Source organism: Ruditapes philippinarum, unplaced genomic scaffold (assembly GCF_026571515.1).
Source record: "Ruditapes philippinarum isolate M1 unplaced genomic scaffold, ASM2657151v2 ctg789_1_1_1_1, whole genome shotgun sequence".
Classification (NCBI taxonomy): domain Eukaryota; kingdom Metazoa; phylum Mollusca; class Bivalvia; order Venerida; family Veneridae; genus Ruditapes; species Ruditapes philippinarum.
The window spans coordinates 101367-126321 of record NW_026859418.1 but is presented as its reverse complement, the minus strand read 5'-3'; the positions used below and the strand labels follow the sequence as shown (position 1 = coordinate 126321).

Below are 24955 nucleotides of genomic sequence, written 5' to 3'. Positions count from 1 at the left end.
CCATAAGTCCCCTACCGGTAAGAGCCCAAGCAACATTCTGAAGGGCCATTGGCCATTCACTTATGTTCCTATTTTAAGTAAATTTGTTGAAAAAGTTCTTTAAAAGTGATCACAGGAAACAGTTTTTATGTACAGACAGACGGACTGAAGGACACTCTAAAGTTATTTTTTAAACATCATTGTTATCAAAATATAACATTTTTAAAATCCTATCATGATTGAAGAAGTTGGAGTAAAAATTACCAATTTCTCAAAAAAAGTTCAAAAGGGGCATAATTCTGGAAATAGTCTTGCTAGAGTATTGAACACTCACAAATGTTGAGTGATAATAAGAAACATTTATATGAAGTTTGAAGTAGATACATTCAGAAAAAGAAGTTATTAAAAAAAACAATGTTTTTTTCATGAAAATTTTAAGTTCAAGGGAGGTAATTCTGATAAATTTTGTGCTAGAGTTGTAAACCTTGTCACATATGATGTGGTTGATGACAAGCAACTTCTATTTAAAGTTTGAAGAAAATACCTTAAGAAATAAAGAACTTATAGTGAAAAAACTTAAAAACTAGAATCAGAAAACTTGAAATTCAGTCTATTTGTTGCCATAGCAACCAGAATTTTCAACATAGGAAGATAAGAAAAGGATGTGCATAATTTCCATACTGCCATCTACCCATATGTCAAGTTTCATTAAAAAATTTTCAGTACTTTTTGCTGTATCGCGGGATCCAGTTTTGTGGACAGACAGACGGACGGAGGGTAAACCTAAAGTCCCCTCCGGTAAACCGGTAGGGGACTAACAAGCAATTATCATAGTATTGCAAGCAATCCATAAGTCCCCTACCGGTTAGAACCCCATCAACATTCTGAAGGGCCATTGGCCATTCACTTATGTTTTAATTTTTCTCTATTTTAAGTAAACTTGTTGGAAAAGTTCTTTAAAAGTGATCACAGGAAACAGTTTTTATGAACAGACAGACAGACGGACTGAAGGACACTCCAAAGTTAATATTTGAAACATCCCTGTTACCAAAATATAACATTTTAAAAGCAGAATTCTTAAAGAGGAAATAACTCTTTAATTAAAGATGCAATTTCATAAAAATTTTCAGCTCTTTTTGACTAATCACAAATATTGTTATATTTGCCATGTTTTAAGCCTATTTGTTGCCAAGGCAACTGATATTTTTTCAAAATAGGAAGAACAGATAAGACATGCATAATCTCAACACTGCTATCTACCCATATGTCAAGTTTCATAAAAATATTTCCAGTACTTTTTGAGTTATCACTGGATTCAGTTTATGTGTAAAATTTGCCATATTTTTAGAATTTTCAACATAGGAAGAAAAGAAAAAGACGTGCATAATCTCCATACTGCCATCTATCCATAAACCTAGTTTCATAAAAATATTTTCAGTATTTTTCAAGTTATCGCGGGATCCAGTTTTGTGGACTGACGGACTGACAGACAGACGGACGGACAGACAGACGGACAGAGGGTAAACCTTAAGTCCCCTCCGGTAAACCGGTAGGGGACTAATAAATTTATATAATAGATAAAAATGTCATGTGATGTCGACACAATATTCCTGTATCTTGTAAAAATGCTCATCATTCTATACAAAAATTTACATGCAGGTAAAAAAACAACATTGATCACCGATTTTCAAATCTCTGATTATTGTTATATAAAAGCGTATCTTGCATACAGTATATCACAAATGTTAATCTATAACTTTTCAATACCATTCTTTTTTATATAAAAAATTTGAGCACAAATCCTGAAATGGACCGAATATATCTTTTAACAAAGATCTGATAAAAATCTAAGAAAAAATTTACACGGTCACAAACGGCTATTTAATTTACAATATCAATCACAGTTCCTCACTTTCAATTCGTTCAACAGCAGTCTAGGAGGATCAAACTCAACCACTGGGAATCTCTCAACTTCTACATTTTTGCCAAATTTAACAGTTTTGTCAATATCAAGGCCCTCAGATTTCCGTGGTAACTGTTGCATGTGTAGATGGATTACAGCATCGAAAATACTCAATGATGGTCTGAACACTTGCTAAAAATAAAACAATATGTATAAAATACTGATTTTTTCTTCGAGTAATATTTTGGTTACAGTCTTAATAGCAAACTGATTTCTATAAGGTCATAGTGTGTCCTTCCAGGTTTAGTAGTGAAGTAAGACATTAGGACAAACAGATTAATGAATGATTGTAATCTAGCTGGATAGGTTCCTGTCATGACAAAACAGGCATTCTGAATGCCTTCTACAAGCGAAACACTAATGACTTTCAAACTGTCACCAAAATACCACACTATACTGTAGTATCTGGCTGCAATACATATCTATATCTATATATCTAAGAATTGACATTATTGCAGTATGTCCAGTTTTATTTTGCTGCTTCATTAAAAATGACACAACATAGACACAGTGTACCGATTCTACACCATGTCACAAATGGACTGAGGTAGAACTAAACATACATCCACCATGAATGCCACAAGTTATCATTTCTATCACGTTTTAACATACACCCAGGCAGTTAACTACAAGAGAACTTTTTTCAACCAGTTAAGAGAAATAATTCGGGAATGGGGGTTTTCGCAGAATAAAGATGACGCAAATATAATGTGATTCACAGTAAAGTGTTGAATCAATGTAAAATCAATACCTACTTTTAAATCTGGGTTGTCATTAAAAGAAATCTGTTGACGAATAATTTCCAGAGATTTTGTAGCGAGAAGAACAAGCCGGGTCAGAATGTTTGCTGACGGCCCATGTTTTGTCCAGTGACTACTAAACTTGTCCAATGGTGACGAAATAAACATTAGTGGTAAAGTTGATCGATCTTTAGAGAATTTGGCAGGAACCTCGGCCAAATCTCCAACTGCAAAGAAAAATATATGAAATACTTGAAATATATCAATTCTGAAATATTGAAATATTTCAAATCAAGATATGCAACCTGAACAATGACTTACTTTTACTTTTGAAATTTCAAGCACAAAATAATAACACCTTAAATAATCAATTTCATAAAACATTTCATATTCAAAATGTTGAATCAGAAATTAATTTCACACAATAAGAAGAACCTGTCAAAACAACATAAAACTTAAAAATTGAAATATATATTTAATAAGTTGACTGGGATTTACTTTTCCAAAAATCCTAATATATACCAGTATTACTAAAAATGTAGCCAAATTAATCAATTACCTGTAAATTCATTGTTTAAGTTGATCAATAATGGTGTTGATTTCCAATCAAATGTAGACAGGAGCTCTAAAAATCTTTGAAAACCACAAAGTCCAGAGCTGTAAAATAAAACATTGCAATCATAAACCCTTGCCTTTCTTACAGCTGTGATGACAAACCTATATTACCAGTATAGAGACAGATACCCGTGTATATTACTAGTTATAAAGATTGTTGACAGGTTATATGGCCCTACATAAACGGCTGTTTGTAACAATCTTTATAACGAATTTATAATACCGCACACATAATTTTTTTAGATTTCTTCATGAGTCGACAGTAGCCATGTATATAAAACTTTATTATAGCATAAAATCGGCTATTTTTCCCTCTTTTGCCCATGTTATAACGGGACCAAAACCATGTGTTAACATAGTCACGCGCTCTTGTTATTGCCCGGTTTCACCTATGCGCAATACATACAGGGCCTAGTAAACAAACAAACAAAAAATGACGATTTGGCCTGTTTGCCATTTGAGTCATGCGCTCTTGTTATATTGAAATTCATTGATTCGAGGGCCTCAGTCGCATATTCAAGTAACTTTGCCGGAAAAACGGAGTATAAACATCGGTGCTAATCGTGGTTGTCGCCCTTTCTAAGAAACTGACAGTTGTCAATGTAAACAAATACAGTAGAATCTACCTGTCATTCAGTTTAACACTCCGATTAACTTACAAAACTAGATAACACAAAATTAATATGAGAAAATGTTTTTCATTTATGTTAATGTTGATAAATGCTCTTTATATTTCTTTGAGAGAATAATGCTTAGTGCCTGATATTTTTATAAACTTGTTTGCTTGAAAAAAAAAACCGATTCTGATGTCACTGATCTTTTTTCTACCGTCAATCTGAAATCATTCTAAGAATTTCTGAGGGTCATGTTTTGTCTTGGGTAGAGGGTAGATTAATGTAACGTTTTTTTTTCTTGAGATAATGAATCTCCAAAGGCCAAAGATTCAAAATTTTGTTCGGTTCCAAGAATTTTCCAAGTTGTTGGCCCCGGAAAAATGAAACGCATACGTAAAACATAGAATTGGATAAATACCGTCCAAGCACAAGACTTGTCTGCAGAGTCCCTCGGAACTGTTGGAGCCCTCGCCCTACCGGGCTCGGGCACCAACCGTTCCTCGGGACTCTGCAGACGTTATAACACGGAAAAACGTGCGTTAACCCTATATAAACGTCACGATTATCCAATGAATAGCGACGTTACAAAAGTGCAGTATTATAAAGTTACATGTATTTACAAAATGTACTTAACCAAAACTGAATGATATCACAATAAAAGAAAGGACATGTCAAGTAAATGTCATGAATGCATTATTGAGCCATGCTTAAAGTAAAGGTCTCCAACTTGCTCAACTGTCACAGTTCCTGATGGCCTGATTTCTAAACTAATTATCTCTGACTTACAAAGAATATAAATCTTGTTACCTTGGAGTATTGTAAGGTGCTGGAGATAGATAGAGAGATGCAACCATCAGTTCTATAGCTACTTCATCAATGTAATCAGCCAACATATGAGCCGAAACCCAACGCTTCGCGAGCCTGCATGTAACACTGAATGATGAATGTTGCTGATTTAACCTACAAATAATAATTTATACTTGATAGTTAAGTAAGAAAAATCAAATTTGAGACAGCAATTAAAAAGAATCAATTTCAACAAATTCAATTTAAATTTGATGGTATAATTTGCAGTCATTTTCCTGTAATAAACATTACTAGCTGTAAATGATCCCTGGCTTGAAAGATGGACAACTTATCTAAGAAGCAACTTATCTAAGTACCGTAAGTGGTTGTAAGTTATATTACTAAAACAAAGCAGAGCAGAGACCAAGATGTTAAGTTGACTGCCTCTCTTTCCAGGAACCATGGGTTTCGCTCATGATTCACATATTACACCAGTACTTGAGCAGACTTGAAAGTGATAAGTAAAAGTTAAAAGATCTTCTTTCTGAATCAAGCTTTATATATAAATGAAACTCTTAATTTAATGATTAAAACCTCCAATTTATTATCAATACATAATGCATGAAACACGGATAAAAACTGTTACAGAATTTATGCCAACATTGTTTGATTGTAACATAAATCCAATAACACTTTATACAACAGATTTAGCAAATATTGTAATGACTTGTTCTCATGTTCAATAACTGAAAAGAGTTATATATGTATATCGACAGACTCAAAAATAATTTCATTCTATTTCATGTAAATTTCATCTAATTTACATTCAATATTTGTCTGATCTTAATGCTGATTTTAAGTTTAGTCATGTATCAGTGGTCGGCCACCTAAATGGTTTTCCTGTATAATTAACCAGCAATTATCAATTTCTCTGCAAGTGACCGACTACTAATCCAACATAATTTCTGAATTGTCAACGAGTGACAAATGATCATAAGACTCGATATCCGAGTTCAATAGTCATGAAGAATTTTCACCTCGCCAGATGATTGAACTAACGACGCTTGGATCAAGCTAAGTCAGTGGAATGTTACTAAATCAATCAGATATAAATGAAAACAAACCCATGTAAAGTACTGGTAAGACGTGGCAGTTCTACTGTCTGCTTCTCCAGAGATAGAGCCTCATCAGTGTCCCTCATTAAAAGTTTACCATCAGATGATCGTACAGACTTTAGCATGGCTATCTCCCGGTTGTAAGCCAATATCAATCGAAAGACATAGTTATCCTGTAATGTGAACACTTCCATTATGGATTATGAACTATGGCAATTTTCCAGCCTCACACAGGTGACAGAACAGAAGATATAAGATGCCACAAATGCATTATTTCAGGTGTTAATTATTTCCATACTTCCCAAAATCAACCTGGATAGCACTGTCTCAAGAAGGAATCGAAGGTACCTGGCAGCATTCCAGTCCATAGTGATAGTATGACAAGTGATTAGAAGTTCATAACCATAGCCACTTGTCCACTGAACCCCTTTTACCCTTCTCCTTTATACAAAGGAAGATATTACTGTGGCACAAGAGCCTGGTATGCCTACCATAGATATGAAATTAAGTTATCAACTCAAATGATAATGAACATAACTGACAACAGAAGCCATCATTAGAGAAGAAACTACCATTAGTAAGACAAACAATAATCTACTACAACACTGAGAATAAGTCACCTTAATAGTGGATACCTAATACATAGAATATACATGTATTACCCTAATAAGGTAACATGATCATTATTCAAATAAAGAAATACATTACATACCTTCAATACATCAACATATCCCAGTCCTACTTTAACTGGCACATTGAACTCGGATTTTATTGCATCAGCAAGTTGTATATGGAAAGCCACTTTAAGTCTTTTCATTGCTTCATATTCTTCTGGCCATTTCCCGCTACCCTCTAGCGTACATATCACTATTCACACAAAATACAAAAACACATCCACTTTAGTAAAGCCATTTAAAACACTTGAATCAGAATTACTGCTTAATACTCCTATCAGTCATTACACAAAGTTAGAGTGAAAATTGCTAACATAACTGACACTTTTGATGCCAGCTGTGATAGTTACAAACCAAGGCAATTAATATACATGAAGTCAAATCAACCTGCACATGACCAGACTGCTCAAATTTAATATACATATAATGAAATCCCTACATCTATTAATGAACTGTTCCAAATTCAAAGCAGGACAAGGCCATTATGTAATTAAAATAGTGTTAGGGTTAAAATTTCAATTTCATCAGTTCCTTCAAAAACTTTGCATCACAATGCATTGTAAATGCACAGTTAAGTTTGTCTAGGTCATGTGACAGTCTATCTAGTTATGAAATCATGATTAAATGATTAATGATGTGACAATTATGTGAAAATGTAAAGAAGCTTTGACAATTTATACGAAGTTCTCTATGACCTGTTGACACATTACAGTCAAAGTAGTCTTAAAGACACTGATGCTAGTATCTAGCATAATTATTCTAAAATGTCACTGTAGTGTTCTTTCTCGAGATCTCATGCATGTATCCTTACAGAACAATGCATGTATGATAAAAACAAAATCATCATCTACCTTGTAAAGCATGTACATAGACAGGACAGTGTTTATCAGAAGGGACAAATCTCTTCACACCATGTGATAAATGTGATGCCTCTCGATGACGAAACGTACACGGCAATGGTGGAAATACCTGTGTTAATGACAACTTTGTTGTAAGGTGCTTTAAAAAATAATGTCATTATAAACTGAATTTGAATTGTAAAGTTATCCTAACCTTTAAGAAGCAGCATAAAATTCATTTTGTTGGGTTTTAAGTTAAACCAATACTTAAAATGTCATTTGGCAAATTTCCAACAGGTGAGAAAGACCTCAGTGGCCATTTGTTCATTATTTCAGGCACAAAAAAAACTTTCATAAAGCTACATGTACCTGGATAGTTTTCTCATATTAAAAAATTTTCAGTCACGAATGTGATTTAAAAATAATCTGACAAGATAAGTTAAAAGCATATTCTGACATTTATAATGGTTTGTCATTTAAACACTTCTAACAAGTAACTTAGTCTGACAAGAGATTTTTTGGTCATCTACTAAAGTGACATTATGCTCATTCTTTCATTGGCAAGTTAAGGACTGACCAACAACTGATGCTTGAAAATACTTAGGATAAACTATAAATCTGCTTTAAATTGAAAAAGACTGCCACACTCTTTGTATAAATTTAATGTTACAGGTAAATTCTGATGGATATTTACAGAAACTTCCTTGAGCCATGTAAGTTATTTATGGTTCATGCGAATTAAATTATAAAATTGAAAAGAATTATGGCAAAATGGAAACTTATTTTGACTTTCACCTGTTCACTCACTATACCCTTGAATGGGCAGAATGTCACTTTAAATTCATAGTCCTTACAAACATTACTGCTTTGAGTTTGACAGGTTTTTCGAGCAATATTCAGACATGTGTGTTCATCAAAAGCTGTGCTTGTAAAAAATATAAAAGAATCTACATAAACCTATATATTTCCTACCTCAGTGTATCTAAAACACGGTGAAGTTCCTTGAATAGAATTGATGGTTAAGGGAAGATCAGACAAACGTCGTAACATTTTACACAGATCATCATACGCATGAATGACAGCGGTGTGTTCTTCTTCTCCGGTACCAACTGATTGGTCATCCTTCGCTACTGGTACACGCAGTACACTATGTAAGTCACCAGCTTTATAATGAACATCATCTGCTTTTATGCATGCATGTCTGAAATGAAATACTGTATATTCGGACTGAAATAATTTTAATCTTTTTGCGAAACTTTTTCTCTTTGATTATGGATAATTTCCTCACAGGAAAGATTTCGCTGCCTGTTTAAAAATTAAAATCAACAACCAATGCTTTTCTACAAATAAGACAGATTTAGAAAATGATTATCTGTGTTTGCTGACATTTTTTTTTGCATTAAAACAAAATCTTCCACATTGTGAATTATTTGTTTTGTTGAAATTATGCCAATATTATTACTTATGTTTTCATTACTTGTAAATTTCAATATTATGATTCATTAAAAAACTAGAAATGTGTCCATAGGACACGGATGCCCCCACACACCACTGTTCTGTCAATCTTATGACTCTAGGTCAAATATTTTTTGGACTACATGTGCCACAAGTTGAAAACTAAAAATCAACAAAGGGCCATAATTCTGTTAAATTTGGTCGCAGCAAAAATTCCTACCTTTACTACCATCTACACATTAAGGTTGTTAATCCCTGTTAGTTTAAGCAAAATCTGCCATCCGGTTTAAGAGGAGTTGCGTTCACAAAATTTCTACATAGAATATAATGAAAAAAACAAAAAAGGGCCATAATTCTGTTAAATTTGGTTGCAGCGAAAATTCCTTCCTTTACTGCCATCTACACATAAAGGTTGTTCATCCTTGGAAGTTTAAGCAAAATCTGCCATCCGGTTTAAGAGGAGTTGCATTCACAAAATTTCTATATAGTATATAGTGAAAAAATCAACAAAGGACCATAATTCTGAAAAGTTTGGTCGCAGCGAAAATTCCTTCCTTTACTACCATCTTCACCTTAATGTTGTTCATCCCTGTAAGTTTAAGCAAAATCTGCCATGCGGTTTAAGAGGAGTTGCGTTCACAAAATTTCTACATAGTATATAGTGAAAAAATCAACAAAGGGCCATAATTCTATTAAATTTGGTCGCAGCAAAAATTCCTTCCTTTACTACCATCTACACATTAAGGTTGTTCATCCCTGTAAGTTTGAGCAAAATCTGCCATGCGGTTTAAGAGGAGTTGCGTTCACAAAATTTCTTCATAGTATCTAGTGAAAAAATCAACAAAGGGCCATAATTCTGTTAAATTTGGTCGCAGCGAAAATTCCTTCCTTTACTACCATCTACACATTAAGGTTGTTCATCCCTGTAAGTTTAAGCAAAATCTGCCATCCGGTTTAAGAGGAGTTGCGTTCACAAGATTTCGGGACGTACGGACGGACTGACGGACGGACTGACACTCGGACGGACAAGTGCAACGCTATATGCTCCCACTCTGTGGGGGCATAAAAAAATTCACTTTAACCTTTTAAGTCGCACCAACAAAGTATAGGTCATATGGCGACTTACCAGCTTTACTGGTAGAGGAAGACCTAAGGTGCCCATTTGTTTATTATTTCAGACACACAAAGGCACCAGAGTTGAACCAACCACAATTCGTAAACTAGCTGGATAGCCTTCCCACATTAAAAAATCCAAAGATGCTGGCACGGCTCAAAAAACCTACAGCAGTGAAAGCAAGTCAACAATCTTAACTCTCACCTTGAACCTTAATCATTAGGTGGTTCTTATGAAATGTTAATAATTCATACATAGATTCAGGAAGTATAGAACAGACAAAATATGTCCCCTTAAATTAGTACTAAAATAAAACCATAGCACTGACCTCGAAATACAGGGACTAATGAAAGATAAAATATGGCTGACCTCTGCACTCCCTCAGAAAGTTATGGCCAGAGTTACTAACTGGTGCATAAGGCCAGTATTTCAAAGATTTTGTTCTTTTATTCATATTCTAACAAGAGCCATGTCAACATGGCCATCCCCCGCCGAAATGTGTTTGCTCATTGGAAGAATGTATATGTAGTAGAGCGGAATAATTCCATTTTAAGAGGTCTTTTGGTAATGAAAACTGATGGCTATAATGATTACGGATTTGAAACCTATGTGAATACTGATGGCTGAAAATAACAAAGGGCAATTACTGAAAAATAATGCAGGGTAGGTTATCATTCTTGTGTGCTGCATCCCTCCTCAGTAAAATCTATCCACCTATGAAGTTTCAAGTTGATACCTCAAATACTTTTTGAGAAAAAAATTGAATTGAAAAATTAAGTATGAAAAAGAACAAAGGGCAATAACTCAAAAATTATAAAAGGTAGAGTTATCATTCTTGTGCAGTGCACACCTCCTGAGTGAGATCTATGCACTATGATAACTCAAAGGCTTTTTGAGTTATGCTCTGGACAATAATTAATTTTGAAAAATAACAAAGGGCAATAACTCAAAAATAATGCAGGGTAGAGTTATCATTCTTAAGCACTGCACTCCTCCTCAATGAGATCCATCCACCTTTGAAGTTTCAAGTTGATACCTCAAATACTTTTTGAGATAAGCTCTGGACAAAATAACATAAAAAAAACAAAGGGCAATAACTCAAAAATTGTATAGGGAAGAGTTATCATTCTTGCACACAACATTCCTCCTCAATAAGATCTATCCACCTATGACATTTCATGTTGATATCTCAAACACTTTTTGGGTTATGCTCCACTCAGGTGAAAAATTAGGTATGAAAAATAACAAAGGGCAATAACTCAAAAATTATGAAAGGTAGAGTTATCATTCTTGTGCACTGCACACCTCCTGAGTGAGACCTATGCACCTATGAAGTTTCATGTTAATATCTCATAAGCTTTTGGAGTTATGCTCTGGACAAAAATCAATTTTGAAAAATAACAAAGGGCAATAACTCAAAAATCATGCAAGGTAGAGTTATCATTCTTGTGCACTGCACTCCTCCTCAATGAGGTCTATCCACCTATGAAGTTTCAAGTTGATACCTCAAATACTTTTAGAGATATGCTCCGGACAAAAATGTCGGACGGAAGGACGGAGACTATTTCTATATCCTCCGCCGAAATTTTTTGGCGGGGGATAATAATTATCAAGCTTGCTAACATTGAACATAAGTTTGGAAAGTCTGTAAAAAGCTGCAAATGATACAAAAGGGAGGCAATTCTGGAAAAAACACTAGACAATTCTCAACTGTTAGTTCCCTTATACTGCCATTATGATACATCCACTACAGTTTATAGGAAACTCTGTACCAGTACGAGACATGCTGGGAAAGATATAAGTAGTGCTAACAGTACAATTCTTTTCTTTTAAAGGCACATTATGCCTCAGTAAAAAATAAATTTTTCGTCTTTAGAAAGGGCACACATGAATTTAAATAGTAGTTTAAAGAGCATTTTTGATGCTTTGTACTGAAAAAAGAAAAAAATGACGCTGAATGTGAAAGTTTTTATCATAAAGGGAGCAAAATGTAAACAAAGTAGTATTCTGACTAGAATTACTGGTGAGATGGTTCAGGTAATTGGCTAATAACTTACTTTTACACGGGGGAGGAAGTGTTACACGAAGGATGGAGTTCTTATGATAACTTGTTTGGAGTTCTTATGATAACTGTCACCGAGTTCCTGGAAAACGTTACGGATTTCTGTGGAAAACTTTTCTATTTACTTGGAGAACTCACGTGAAAAATGGTCATTTTTACCTTTAAATGGGGAATTTGAGGTGCTAAATTAAACTTTGATAATTAAGCTTGCCCTACATATTGTATAATGTTTCAGAAAAACCTTTTATTTCATTATTCATCGCCTTTTTATAAAAAAATTTGGTAGTTTTGAGTAAAATTTCCAAATTACTTGCTCATTCGTACATATTGACCTTTTCATTTGTGATCTTCTTCGTTGCTATACATAATTACATAATTATAATGCAAAGTTGCAAACATAAAGCCAAGCTAATAAATTTATACCCGATTTTTCAAATGTCACGAAGTTCTTGTGATAACTCAAAATATGTCCTGGAGTTCTTATGATAACTTTTGTTACTGCCAGTGTGTTTCTTGTGCTAAATTACGGCCTGTTTAAGCGTATTTTATTAGTCAATAAGTGTATGAATTTTTGGGTTTGTTTGATTGTTGTTTTTTTTTTTAATTTCATCACACCGATAGCATAATTACTTTATGTTCTCTAGAACTGCCAGGAATAATGTATACTGAAGAAATCATGCTTAGATATTAAATTAAAAGCGTATTTTTATCCTGTACAGTAAGTTAATGCTCTACATCAAGTATGTTTTCAGTCATTCCAATGAAATTAAAAAAAAAACAACAATCAAACAAACCCAAAAACCCAAACAAACACAAGAAACGGAGGTAAGAAAAATATCTCTTGAACTGAAATACACTCTAAACCACCGTTATACATGTATAACCAAATGTCTGTGCAAATGATACGCGTACTATGCTTCATAATGATTCATACACTTATTGACTAATAAAATACGCTTAAACAGGCCGTAATTTAGCACAAGAAACACACTGGCAGTAACAAAAGTTATCATAAGAACTCCAGGACATATTTTGAGTTATCACAAGAACTTCGTGACATTTGAAAAATCGGGTATAAATTTATTAGCTTGGCTTTATGTTTGCAACTTTGCATTATAATTATGTAATTATGTATAGCAACGAAGAAGATCACAAATGAAAAGGTCAATATGTACGAATGAGCAAGTAATTTGGAAATTTTACTCAAAACTACCAATTTTTTTAATAAAAAGGCGATGAAAAATGGAATAAAAGGTTTTTCTGAAACATAATACAATATGTAGGGCAAGCTTAATTATCAAAGTTTAATTTAGCACCTCAAACTCCCCATTTAAAGGTAAAAATGACCATTTTTCACGTGATCTCTCTAAGTAAATAGAAAAGTTTTCCACAGAAATCCGTAACGTTTTCCAGGAACTCCGTGACAGTTATCATAAGAACTCCAAACAAGTTATCATAAGAACTCCATCCTTCGTGTAACACTTCCTCCCCCGTGTTTTAGGAAATTATAACAGGATACCAAAAATACATGCTTTTTAGAAAAGTGAATCAAAATATATTTAATATTACAATAAAGAGGAGTTGTGACATTGGCAATGCTCTTGACTTTTAATATTACAAAAAAAAACACTTTGATATGTGCAAATAAAACCCATAAAATTTATCAAAGATTACACAAAGGGGAATAATCCAGTAAGTAATTATTTTAAAGTTTTAAGCATTGTCAATGACATATAAAATTATTATGTATCATTTTAACAAAAAAGTTTGAGAGTCTTTTAATGTTAACACTTAAACAAGAACTTTTTAAAGATTCACAAAGTATAATTCATTGAAAATCCATACACAAGTTATAATTCTAGGAAAGCGACCTATAAATACAACCATGCAGATATATTTATAAAGCTTAAAACTAAAACTTTAAAAAAAAGAAGACTACTGACCTTTCTAGAACATATTTGACAATCTGTTCACAGACCAGCTGCTTCTTTGCAATGGATGATTTTTCTAACCACAACACTGCTTCACATATACCTCCATCTTGAAATCTTCTTAGTTCAGACTTGCTTCCCCAAAACTTTCTGAATTCTTCAGCCTGCAAAAATAGGTACATGTACATGGATAAGAACTTTTGCTGCAACAATAAACTAGTACACTAGTACAGGTTAGGAAATTATCAAATACCTATATGTATGCAAAAACTTGCCACCTGGGCGAATTCTATTCTTCCAATATTTCAGCTAAAAACAGAAAATTTGTGAAGTGAAAAAATCTGCAAGTCAACAGTGAAGGTTTCAATCAGGATAAAAATACAAAAATCCTGGTACAACAGGGCAAAAAAAAATATGTGGCAAAAAGGGGAAAACCTTATTATTTAATCAAAGAAAAATATGGAATTAAATGGATTTTTTTCTTTAAAACTTATGAATGTCAACAGACAATGTTACATATTTCAAGTTCAATATGCTTCAACTGAGCATGTAAAATACAGTTTGATCAAATTGTGCTTAAATGGTTTTCAAACCAAATGATTTTTTGAACTGCTTATAAACTGTAGATAAAACCTTTGCAACAATTAGCCAAAATGTTTGAGAAATATACAGAGCTTGTGTTTAGAGGAAAACTATTGATTAAAATGGTCTATATAGACTGAACCTTGTGATTAACCAAGAATACTAAATATCCTGTCTGCTGACCATCCTGCACAAAGAAATACTGCTTGATTGTTACAATAAACAGTAGAACATAATTCACAACACACACAGGACAAGACGATTCATCTTTTTAAGGGAAATTTCAAAATATATACTAACTAAATACCTAACAGTGCAGACCGACATAAGCTAGCTGAACTTGGCTTGTGCTGGTCACACGTTTGTGTAAATAATGTCACAATCGCAGACTAACTGTTCATTGGATATTTTTGTAGTCGTTTATATTCCTTTTTCTAATGACATGTATTTTGAATAATTCACTAGCTCCTAAACGCCAACCACAAATGGTATAGTAACAAAGAATGTAGAAGTTGGTGTGGATCACACTGTTCACATTCCATGTGTAATTATTCTAAAAATTGTCATGTCTTTGATTACATAAAAAAAGACAGGCTTTTGCCAGCCAATTCCAAAACAATAAGGCTGATTAAAAGGATGTCTCTCCTTCAAGTGCAAGTTGCTTTAACTTAAAACAGTTTTATATAACAAACAAGTAACCAGACAGCTAATAAATATTAGCAATTTACCGTAAAATGTACGCTCACGTTTTCAATTACTTGCCAAATAATTGGAAATAAACCCATCCTTTAACAATCAGTGGATGTCCAACATATTTCCATTTATAAAGCGCTACTTAGCAACAAAAAAATTTCTATACATGAAACATTTTATGCAGATAAAATACTGAGTCCAAAGACAACAGCAAAGAAACGGCACCACAATAGTAAACACAACAACAAAAGGGACACATATATATTACAATTCTAACAATGGTACAACAAAAACAACAATAATACGAGCAAAAACAACAAGAAATAAAACATTAAAAACAAAAACAACAATAACCTCAGAGCTGTCAGCAGAAGGTCCCCTGTCCAAGACATTGAAGGCAAATTCTGGGTTCAATATAAGTCCACACAACAATTTGTCATCTGTCCCCTTTACTGCATGTTTCTCCTTTATATTCCACTGAAATTGAAAAAAAGAATACAAGACTTTTGCTCTTAGTTCACTATGGACAAAATTGTTAAAAAAAAAAGAAATATTGGTTAATACATGATACTTACATTGAAAAAATATGAAAGCATTTTGTTTAAGTCTTCGTACAATACGAGGGTTGTCCCAAAATGTCATAGACTACATATTTTTCTCTTCAACCCGACGTAATAACATAATGAAGATTACAAGATATCTTCCTTGGTCATTTGTGAACTTACCTACTAAGAATCAAAGTCCAATATTTTAAGTAACACTTTTCATCATGGTTTTAACTTGAACAGTACAATTTACCCGGCGCACGATGAAATATTAGTCAGTGTGGAGACCTTTCCTCTTGAAATCATGACTAACTTCTAGCATAAAAATAATTAGGGGAAATACCTTCATGTGGACTGACGTCATTCATTTTGACATCATATCACAAACAGACGTTTATTGAATGTTACTTAAAAAAAATCTGTAGGATAATTTGTGAAAGCTGTTCCAAAAATGGCATGTCAGATGAAAATGTGGCGCAAAGAAATGCCATTAAATACTGTATACTCCTACTCAAACTTCACATTAACTGCAAGCGACTGACAAGTACAAGTCTGTCTCAAGGTCTCTTGTCTTTAAAATGCACAAACGATTCGTTTATGGATGGACTGTCCAGATTTAGCACCCTTAGAGTTTGCAGTGTTTCTTTATTTGAAATCACAATTACGAGGTCAAAGGTTCGAAAACTTCAGCGAACTCTGCTAGAAAACTCCGAGTGTTGTGTACATTGAAGCAGGACTATTTTCAGATACTGGAACAGACAAAAATCATCAATTAAAGGTAAGAATTTACCGAAGTTCTATCTTGTAGAGCAAACTGAAGATAATGTACTCTCTGACCCAAGGCTTTCTCCAAAATCACAGACAAAGCTGAAATACACGCTTCACTTTTTGGACGTCCATAATCAACAATTCGATCAGCAAGTCCTAGCTTGTCAAACTGTTCTTTTCTGTCCTGTGACAAATTTATACTGAAATACAAAACAATTTTTTATTTGAAATCAGTAATGCACAAATTGCATGCCAACAAAATTAAATAGTCTCTTAGTACATACAATATTTATGTGTGTCAAATAACAGATATTCAGATGTTCTAAGGACATGAATGGTGACATGATTGGGGTTCGTACTCTCAATGCCTGAACATGCCGATGGACCCTCATTAAGAATAGAATACATGCATACAGATATTCAGCCTTAAAACACAAATTACTTACTGAAACAGATGATCAAATGCTGAAGAAAACATAACTCTCTTCATGAACAGCTTCTCAAAACTGTCGATGCCACGCTCCTCTAAAATTTTCATAGCAAACTTTGCTTCATGACAAACCTTTAAAGAAATATATTTTCTCCAGTGAGTTACTTCACTACAGAAAAAAGATGATAAATAAAAATATATGTTATTAAATCAGGAAAGTTGATTTTAAGTACTTTTAACAACCTACTTTACTCGGGATTCTAACAAGTGTTTCCCTTTACCTAAAGTATATAAAACTATATATCTTCACCCTATAGTTTACAACTCTTTCCACAGATGACCATAAGTGTACTTAAATAAAAATAATTCACTTGATATAGCTTTACACCCTTTAAAAATTATCTTTTTTTATTTATTTCAAACACAATTTAGTATTATCAATGAAATGTTTTCTAACAATTATGCAAAATCAAGCAAATATTTACCCGTTTAAAAACTGTTCTATTCACAGCATAACAGATATTTAAATATCCAGATGGGTCGACAAAAACCACATCAAAATGTTTGTGAAACTCCTGCATAGTAGGCATATTTGGGTCATCTTTTATTGTGCACATGGAAATTCCATCCTCTGTCCAATCAGTTTGTGCTATAATCATAATTATCATTAAAATTAATATTATAATATATGTGCAAAATTTAATACTGTTCAAACTGCATTACTGGTATAAGAGAATTACTCTGCACAATCTTTAAAAATCAAAATCATAAAAGGGCCACAACTCTGACAAAAATCATTGAACTGGGGAATGCCGACAATATGCACAACTAGACATGAAACTGATCATTCCCATAAAGTCTGGGTGAAATTGCACCAGTAGTTTTTGAGTAGTAATACACAGACAAGTTTTGTGACTGACAGAAAGGTGATGGAGAAGTGATCCCTATATGTAATCGCTACTCTGTAGCAGGCAACAATCTGGTGACATTTCAGATTTGCCAGTGGAAAGCCATCTCAAATGTCCCCTTCTATATAATTATAGGCAAGGTAAGGCATCTAAAGACAGCAAATGGTCTTACATAAACTAGATGGATAATTCTGATGACCAATAGGAAGATTACAATGTAGCCAATCACAAACAGAAAATTGAAACACACATATAAAGAGAATACTCACAGAGTTTTAAGAGAGTGTTTCTAAAGATCTGGTAGCTGCTCATCAATGTGTTGAGTTTTTTTTGAGACAACAGGAGACATACATACATTGTTATGATGAATCCATTAAAACTGCCGAATCCCTGAAATACATGTACATGATTCTAGTGAAACAAATAGTATAATAACAGATGACAATCAAATTCATTCAGTAGTACTGTGAGAAAATACATGTAGTTACGGATATAAAGACATAAATTTCCATAAAAAAATAATTAATTTACATTAACCATTTCAAATAATGGTAGAATAAAGTAAAATATGCAAGAAAAAATTTGTGACAACTGTTTCGATCCAGATCAGAACATCCTTCCCTGGTGAAGCCTCGGGACAGATATTTCAATCTGAACCACAACATATGACAGATATTAATATAATATACTTTACTGAAAAACTACAACAATGCCTAGGTATCTTATATTACTGCAATATAGAATTAGTTACCTTGTCTAATTCCCTCTGTCTCAACCAAACTTTTAGGAGTACTATTCCCTCCTTCACTGAAGGAGAACTAGTTAGTAACTTCTCAACAGTATCTGACATGGATGATTCTAGCAGATCTTCTAGTACACTGTTGTTATAGAATGGTGTTGGCACATCTAAGGGTAAAAATAAAACATAACATTAAGAGGGTCTAAATTCATTCAAATATTTTAGAAATTAAGGGTTATATCAAAAGGAATGTATCTTATATAATATATACCATAAGATATTATATAAATAACACATGGATGTCAGGGTAATAGAGGATATTGTCAACCCGAGAATTAGTATATAACCCCAAGGGGTATTATGCCAGTTCAAGGGTTGGAAATATCCTCTATTACCCCAAGAGCTCTGTGTTATTTATTTTAATATACCGAAAGACTTACAACTAAAATATTTATAAAGTATGCAGTCAAGGAAAAATAGAATACACATCATCCTTTAAACAATATGGTGGCAAATTGTCTTTTGCTACAATCACGATCAACAAACGCTTAATATTGACTAAAAATATAAAAATAAGTTGAAGGGAATTAACTACATGTAGTACAATATTAAATACGGAGGTATGCAGTTATCTCCCTTACTACCAAAAGCATATTGTAACAAAGTCTAGTGTAACTTAAGAATTTGCTGAATATGGAGTTGCAAGAGTTATGCGCCCAAAGGTGATATAAGAGATATGCCCCGGGGAATATATCCTAGGAGGGCAATATTCGAATCAGAGCACAAAATAGGTTTTACATTAAAGGATATATTGAGGTATGATAATACAGAATATAAAATATTATCATGTTTACAACATATTATGAATAACACTATAATATCTTGAAAAGAGAAAGCAGAACACACTTGTTTGTTTGTTTGGTTGGGTTTAATTAAAGTCACACCAACAATGTAAAGGTAATATGATAACTTTCAACCTTGAAGCTTTATTGGTTGAAGAAGACCTCAGATGTTCAGATCCGAGAGGGCAGATGAGAAGAACCGTATAGTTGAGCTAAAAAACAAGGGCAATTACTAAAAAATAAGAAGTACAGAGTACAAGCTTTTGTGCACTGCACTTCTTCTTAATGAAATCTATCATCCTATGAAGTTTCAAGTCTATAGCTTTTTTTAGAGAAATGGCCCGGACAAAAAATTTATGAAAATTAACAAAGAGCCATTACTCAAAAACTAAGAAGTACAGAGTACCGTTTTTTGTGCACTGCATTAAAAGAAGCATGCACACAAAGTTTGGTGTCAATCCGACTTATAGTGACTGAGTTATGCTCCAGACAAGCTTTAGGGGACGCCGACAACGCTGCTGACGCCCGCCAACAAAGGTAACCCCTATATGTTGCCTTTTTCAAGGTGACACAAAAACCCAAATTGTCAGAAAAAAGGTTGTTTACCTGTCTCTGTCTGGTTGTCTGTATCCTTCATTCCATGGAACCAGTGTGAGCGCACATTGTTTTTCTCTACATGAAATCTGTTTAACTTAAATGTGCCTGATTCTGGAACTGCATGAACATGCATTTTAATGCTTCTTTGTCCTTCAACTGTAGAAATAGTATAAAATTTCTATAAATCAGATCATATATTTTAGGAAAATTGCAAGAGGAGTGGTGACTGCCCCTCAGCAGAAGGATCGTGTTGGGTTCATTCACTGATTGGATCACAACCATTAATTCTTATAGGACCATAGTACAGTCTGGAAGAGGACTTGAAAGTAATAAATATAAGTTTGAATTATTTGTTTCACATTCAAGTTTAGGTAAATACACTTAAACTAGGTAAAATTTTCACTACAAACTGAATGTTTTCCCCTGCTTTGGGAATGGTGCCTGAAAAATGCATCGCGCTTTCATTCAAAATTTGGAATTTTACATAACACACCAGGTATTCATGGGGAATTTATTTCACCCAGGAAGACATGAGAATTATGCATAATATACACTTTAAAACACTGTTTTATTAACTTATGAGGTGTTTTTTTCACATATTTAAGTTTTAAAAAAATTGAGTACATGTACATACTTTATGTTTTGAAAGAATATGAAATCTTAATTTTACAGGAAGGATTAAACCCTTAGTCCTGTGACACAAAAGCAACCTTCATCACAAAGCCACTCTTGTTTTATGAGCGTCTTAAAAATGTATTTAATCCTTATACTCATATTCTGGGCAGACAGAAATTGAAATATTGTTGCCGAACACTGTTCCAGTATGTACATGTTTTTTCCCCTAGACTTATGCCACCTGCAAAAATTGTCACAGAAAAAAATCCAGCTAAAGATGTACCATGTACTAAAGACATTGTTTGTTTCACAATGGCATTCATTTTATTACAATGTACAACAGATTAAAGTTTTACCATCTATGTACATAATTGAGCCGCGTCATGACAAAACCAACATAATGGGTTTGCGACCAGCATGGATCCAGATCAGCCTGCGCATCCGCACAGTCTTATCAGGATCCATGCTGTTCGCTATCAGTTTCTCTACTTGTTATAGAGTTTGTAAGCGAACAGCATGGATCCTGATCAGACTGCGCAGATGGGCAGGCTGGTCTGGATCCATGCTGGTCGCAAACCCGTTATGTTGGTTTTGTCGTGACGCAGCTCATAATTATGTTGATATTATGACATCGTTTTACTTCATGTTCAATTGTTAGATAAAGTATTTATCATAAGCATTGCTATATTTCATAACTATACATGTCATCTTACAAGATTCAATCAATAACAATTTAAAATGTCAAAAACAAAATATCCAACTATAACAATATTTTATAACTATATATATTACATACAAATATACATATAATTACCTTTAACTGCAATAATCAATACTGGCTTCAAATGGTTGCCATGGAGATATGTAAATTTCATCTCGTCAACAAATGAGCATTTAGTTAGTTCCAATGCTATTTTACTAAGATAAAGAGCTCGCTTTCTAAAGTAGCGTTGATTCATGAAATCTTTTGACTCAAAGCAGGCCTGAAAAAAGTTTATGAGTTTGTAAGTATAAAATTACAATCTTGTGTGAAAATTAAATGGTAAAGAGAAATTTATTACACAAAGTGACAAAAATTAACTCAATAAAGAAAAAGATATTGAATAATGGAAAATCTAAATAATAACCTGATAATCAAAATTTTTATAAGTAAGATCCTTTATAACATACAGGAAGAGTTATATGAAGTATGGCACTATGAAACTATTTGAAAGTAAAATTTCTTCATCTTTTAAAAGTTCATATGAAAAAGGAAATACCCACTACATGCCATTTTTTCAACATGGTGTAAAAACAAACAGTGAAAATCGAAAAGGTCCTAAGCTTCGCAAATATTCTTCAATCAAATTTTCACAATCATACCTTTGGCATAACAACTGCTAGGTCAACAACGATATCAGGTTTTATACAAGTCTCGGAGAGAAAACTTCCAGTTATCCTAACATTGACCGGTGGAATAAACTGAAAACTGCCCTTGGTCTGCGATACTTTCATTTCATATGGGACAGATATACCGGAGTCTTTCAACCATGAAATATCTTGTAGCTGTAAGGCATGATCAAAAAGTATTAGAAATCATGTTGGTTAAATCAAAATATAAGATTTATTTTGGTTTAATGTACATACATGGTAATATAACACACTGAGTGAGACCTAACATAACACAAACATGAGCACAAAAACCATGCACACCAACACCAGGGATAACACAAAAAAGGTTGATCTCTTATTTCCATTGTGGTCCCTAATGATAACTTAAGACATCTATAACAAACTTAAGATGTCTATTTTATAGAAAAACATACAAAAGTGGCATACTTTTGTCAAAATTCATGAAGAATTATACTGTCTTGCCTGAAGGTAAGGGCAATGATAATAATTAAGAATTCCAAGTTTCAAGCAATATCTTAAAAAATTCTCAGAAAAGGTGTATGATTTATAATTTAAAGTGTTATGCAAAAGGAAAGCTCTACTTTTATAAATATTTATTAAAATTATACATGCATGTACACTATCAAACAGCTTATTGAAATAACCATTTTCAGGCTGTTAAGTTCCAGAGAATTAAAAAGTTGATAACTAACTGAATTGAGACCTTAATTACGTCTATTAACTGTGAATCTGAATTCAATTTCCTACTGTCACATTTTCAATGTACCGGTATATCATTCCAAAATCCTGGACAGTCATGTATTTAAATTACCTTTGATACAATTTTGAATTGGCTGAAACTAATAATTAAATGAATCTTTTTGGTCCCGTATACAATGAACGTGAAAATTCACAATCCCAATACAGCAAATTTGCAACAATCCTTATGTTTTATTACAATGGTTATTTTTGGTATTCTCAAGAAAGAAATCAATACAATCCCAACAGGTAAAACTACATCTTGATAATTAGTTTGTTGTAATTAGGTCAAAGTATATATATGTCCTTTGCACTTACATCGTGTTTTTCACCTTCCTTAAATCCAGTGATAGTTTTTTTCAATATAGATATTGTGTTGTCAATCTCTTTCCTCCGTTTTGCTTTCAATGTCACTTCTGTTAACAGTTCTGTAATCTGTTTGTACAAATATATATTAAGTAGAAATATGAGGACCATTTATAAAGTTTTTACCCTGTACAAGTTAGAGACCATTCGGCAAAGTAACATGTAGTGAAATTTCCTATCAGTTTCCTATCAAGTTTCCATGAATTCCAGACAGTGATTGTTAAGAAATACTGCAGACAAAAATGACAACTGACAATGCATTCAAGGGGCATTTCTTTGTGAAAAACCACTGAACCAGAACATGCTGCTTCTATGCAAAGTTCCTATTGGCATTGAAGCTTCTTATCATGTTTACATAAATCTAAATCAGTGGTTGCTAAGAAATAGCCTGGATTAAAGTTTAAGATTGACAAACAGAAGGACAGATTGATGCTGCAACAAACATGTACATAAATGGCTATTCTATTGTCTCCAGTGGTGGTCTTTTAAGAAATGTAGAAAATTAAGCACTAATAAATAAAATGTTATTACTATATCTTTAATACAATCTATATGTCATATTACTAAGAGTATTTCATAATAAAGATGTCTCAAATAAGCAATAACAAGGAAAACATGTCCAACAAATTAGAACTGATCACGGCATTATTTGTCATATGCCAGACACAAACATTGCTCTTACACGCATAACCTTGACTGACATTGACATTTAAGTTGGGGTTTTTTTGCAGAAATTTTTTATGATTTTTATCAATATATTACCTGTAGTCTGAACAAAGATGAATGAAACAGATTTTCTGTTTCCTTTAACTGATTGAGCTCCTCGTTAGTGGGCGGCTTATACAGATCTTTTTTCGACAATTTTGCAGCTTTACTGGCTGGTTCCCCCATTTCTAAAGACTCATTTCTTGAACTGGTTTTCTTTGATTTTGGACAAGATTGAACTAATGACTGTACATCATTGATGCTCTCCTTATCATCACCAAGGTCATCATTATCTTCTTCATTTATTGATTCACCCACACTAGAACCAGAACCATCATCAGTAACATCATCAGCTTCCTCCAATTCAACACTGCTATCATTTTCTTCATCTGAAACCTTATATCATAATATAACTAAATATTAGATCAAATGAATTAAATATGTATACCAAACAATTATATTACCATTCATTTCCTTTAAAAGTATTATCCTATTTTGAGGGTCTGAGTAAAGGCTGACTCAAAGTACAACTGTCTTGAGTTGATTTAATGCTGGAATGACTTAGGATAGAGTTAACTTGTAGGGCTGTTATTAATTTTTTTTGAGACAGTCCATTTTGAATTTGATGCCATCATTTTGTTTTTATTACTCAGATGTATTAACAAAATAGTATTAAGTTAAGGTGATATGGCAACTTTCCAGCTTTAGTGGTGGAGGAAGACCTCAGGTACCCCTATAACACTAACAAACGAGGTTGGCAGTATTCAGAGCTAGGAATATAACACTAAACAGTATTATCTGCTTTTATCTCACATCAGCCAATGTTGTTTTAACCTAGTCAATGTGCTTAGTCACCACATGAAAGATATTTTCCCGATTTTAATTTTGAAACAATACCAGTAACAGATTTCTAATTTTCTTTAAATGTTTTCTAAGATTATTTTTCTTTAAATTGAAAAGGGCATTTATTCACTAAATACTCTCTAATCTCTAAATGTACGGTACTACAATTTTCACACTAAACAAAATTTATAAATGTAACAGATTTTGACTATCATTTATAAACTTACATGACAAGTGGTTACATGATAAAAGTAGTTCTTAGAGATTATTATTCTTCTTGTTTCATACATGCCATAATATCACGG

At 33.1% G+C, this 24955-nt stretch overlaps 1 protein-coding gene across 1 annotated transcript in view; it reads right to left on the bottom strand.

Annotated features, from left to right (window-relative positions):
• The window catches only part of LOC132756427 (nucleolar protein 6-like), a 28065-nt gene that overhangs the window by 1738 nt on the left and 1372 nt on the right, over nucleotides 1-24955 (bottom strand). Inside the window, exons 2-21 of the mRNA XM_060747499.1 lie at nucleotides 23865-24203; nucleotides 23055-23171; nucleotides 21969-22151; nucleotides 21421-21589; nucleotides 20001-20147; nucleotides 18565-18719; nucleotides 18083-18203; nucleotides 17391-17554; nucleotides 16922-17037; nucleotides 16498-16675; nucleotides 15517-15639; nucleotides 13900-14051; nucleotides 8298-8526; nucleotides 7338-7455; nucleotides 6525-6679; nucleotides 5822-5985; nucleotides 4719-4871; nucleotides 3242-3339; nucleotides 2698-2909; nucleotides 1892-2074 (exon numbers count right to left, since the gene is read on the bottom strand). Of these exons, the coding sequence (XP_060603482.1) occupies nucleotides 1892-2074; nucleotides 2698-2909; nucleotides 3242-3339; nucleotides 4719-4871; nucleotides 5822-5985; nucleotides 6525-6679; nucleotides 7338-7455; nucleotides 8298-8526; nucleotides 13900-14051; nucleotides 15517-15639; nucleotides 16498-16675; nucleotides 16922-17037; nucleotides 17391-17554; nucleotides 18083-18203; nucleotides 18565-18719; nucleotides 20001-20147; nucleotides 21421-21589; nucleotides 21969-22151; nucleotides 23055-23171; nucleotides 23865-24203 (3276 nt within the window). The remainder of the gene's footprint in view (nucleotides 1-1891; nucleotides 2075-2697; nucleotides 2910-3241; nucleotides 3340-4718; nucleotides 4872-5821; nucleotides 5986-6524; nucleotides 6680-7337; nucleotides 7456-8297; nucleotides 8527-13899; nucleotides 14052-15516; nucleotides 15640-16497; nucleotides 16676-16921; nucleotides 17038-17390; nucleotides 17555-18082; nucleotides 18204-18564; nucleotides 18720-20000; nucleotides 20148-21420; nucleotides 21590-21968; nucleotides 22152-23054; nucleotides 23172-23864; nucleotides 24204-24955) is intronic.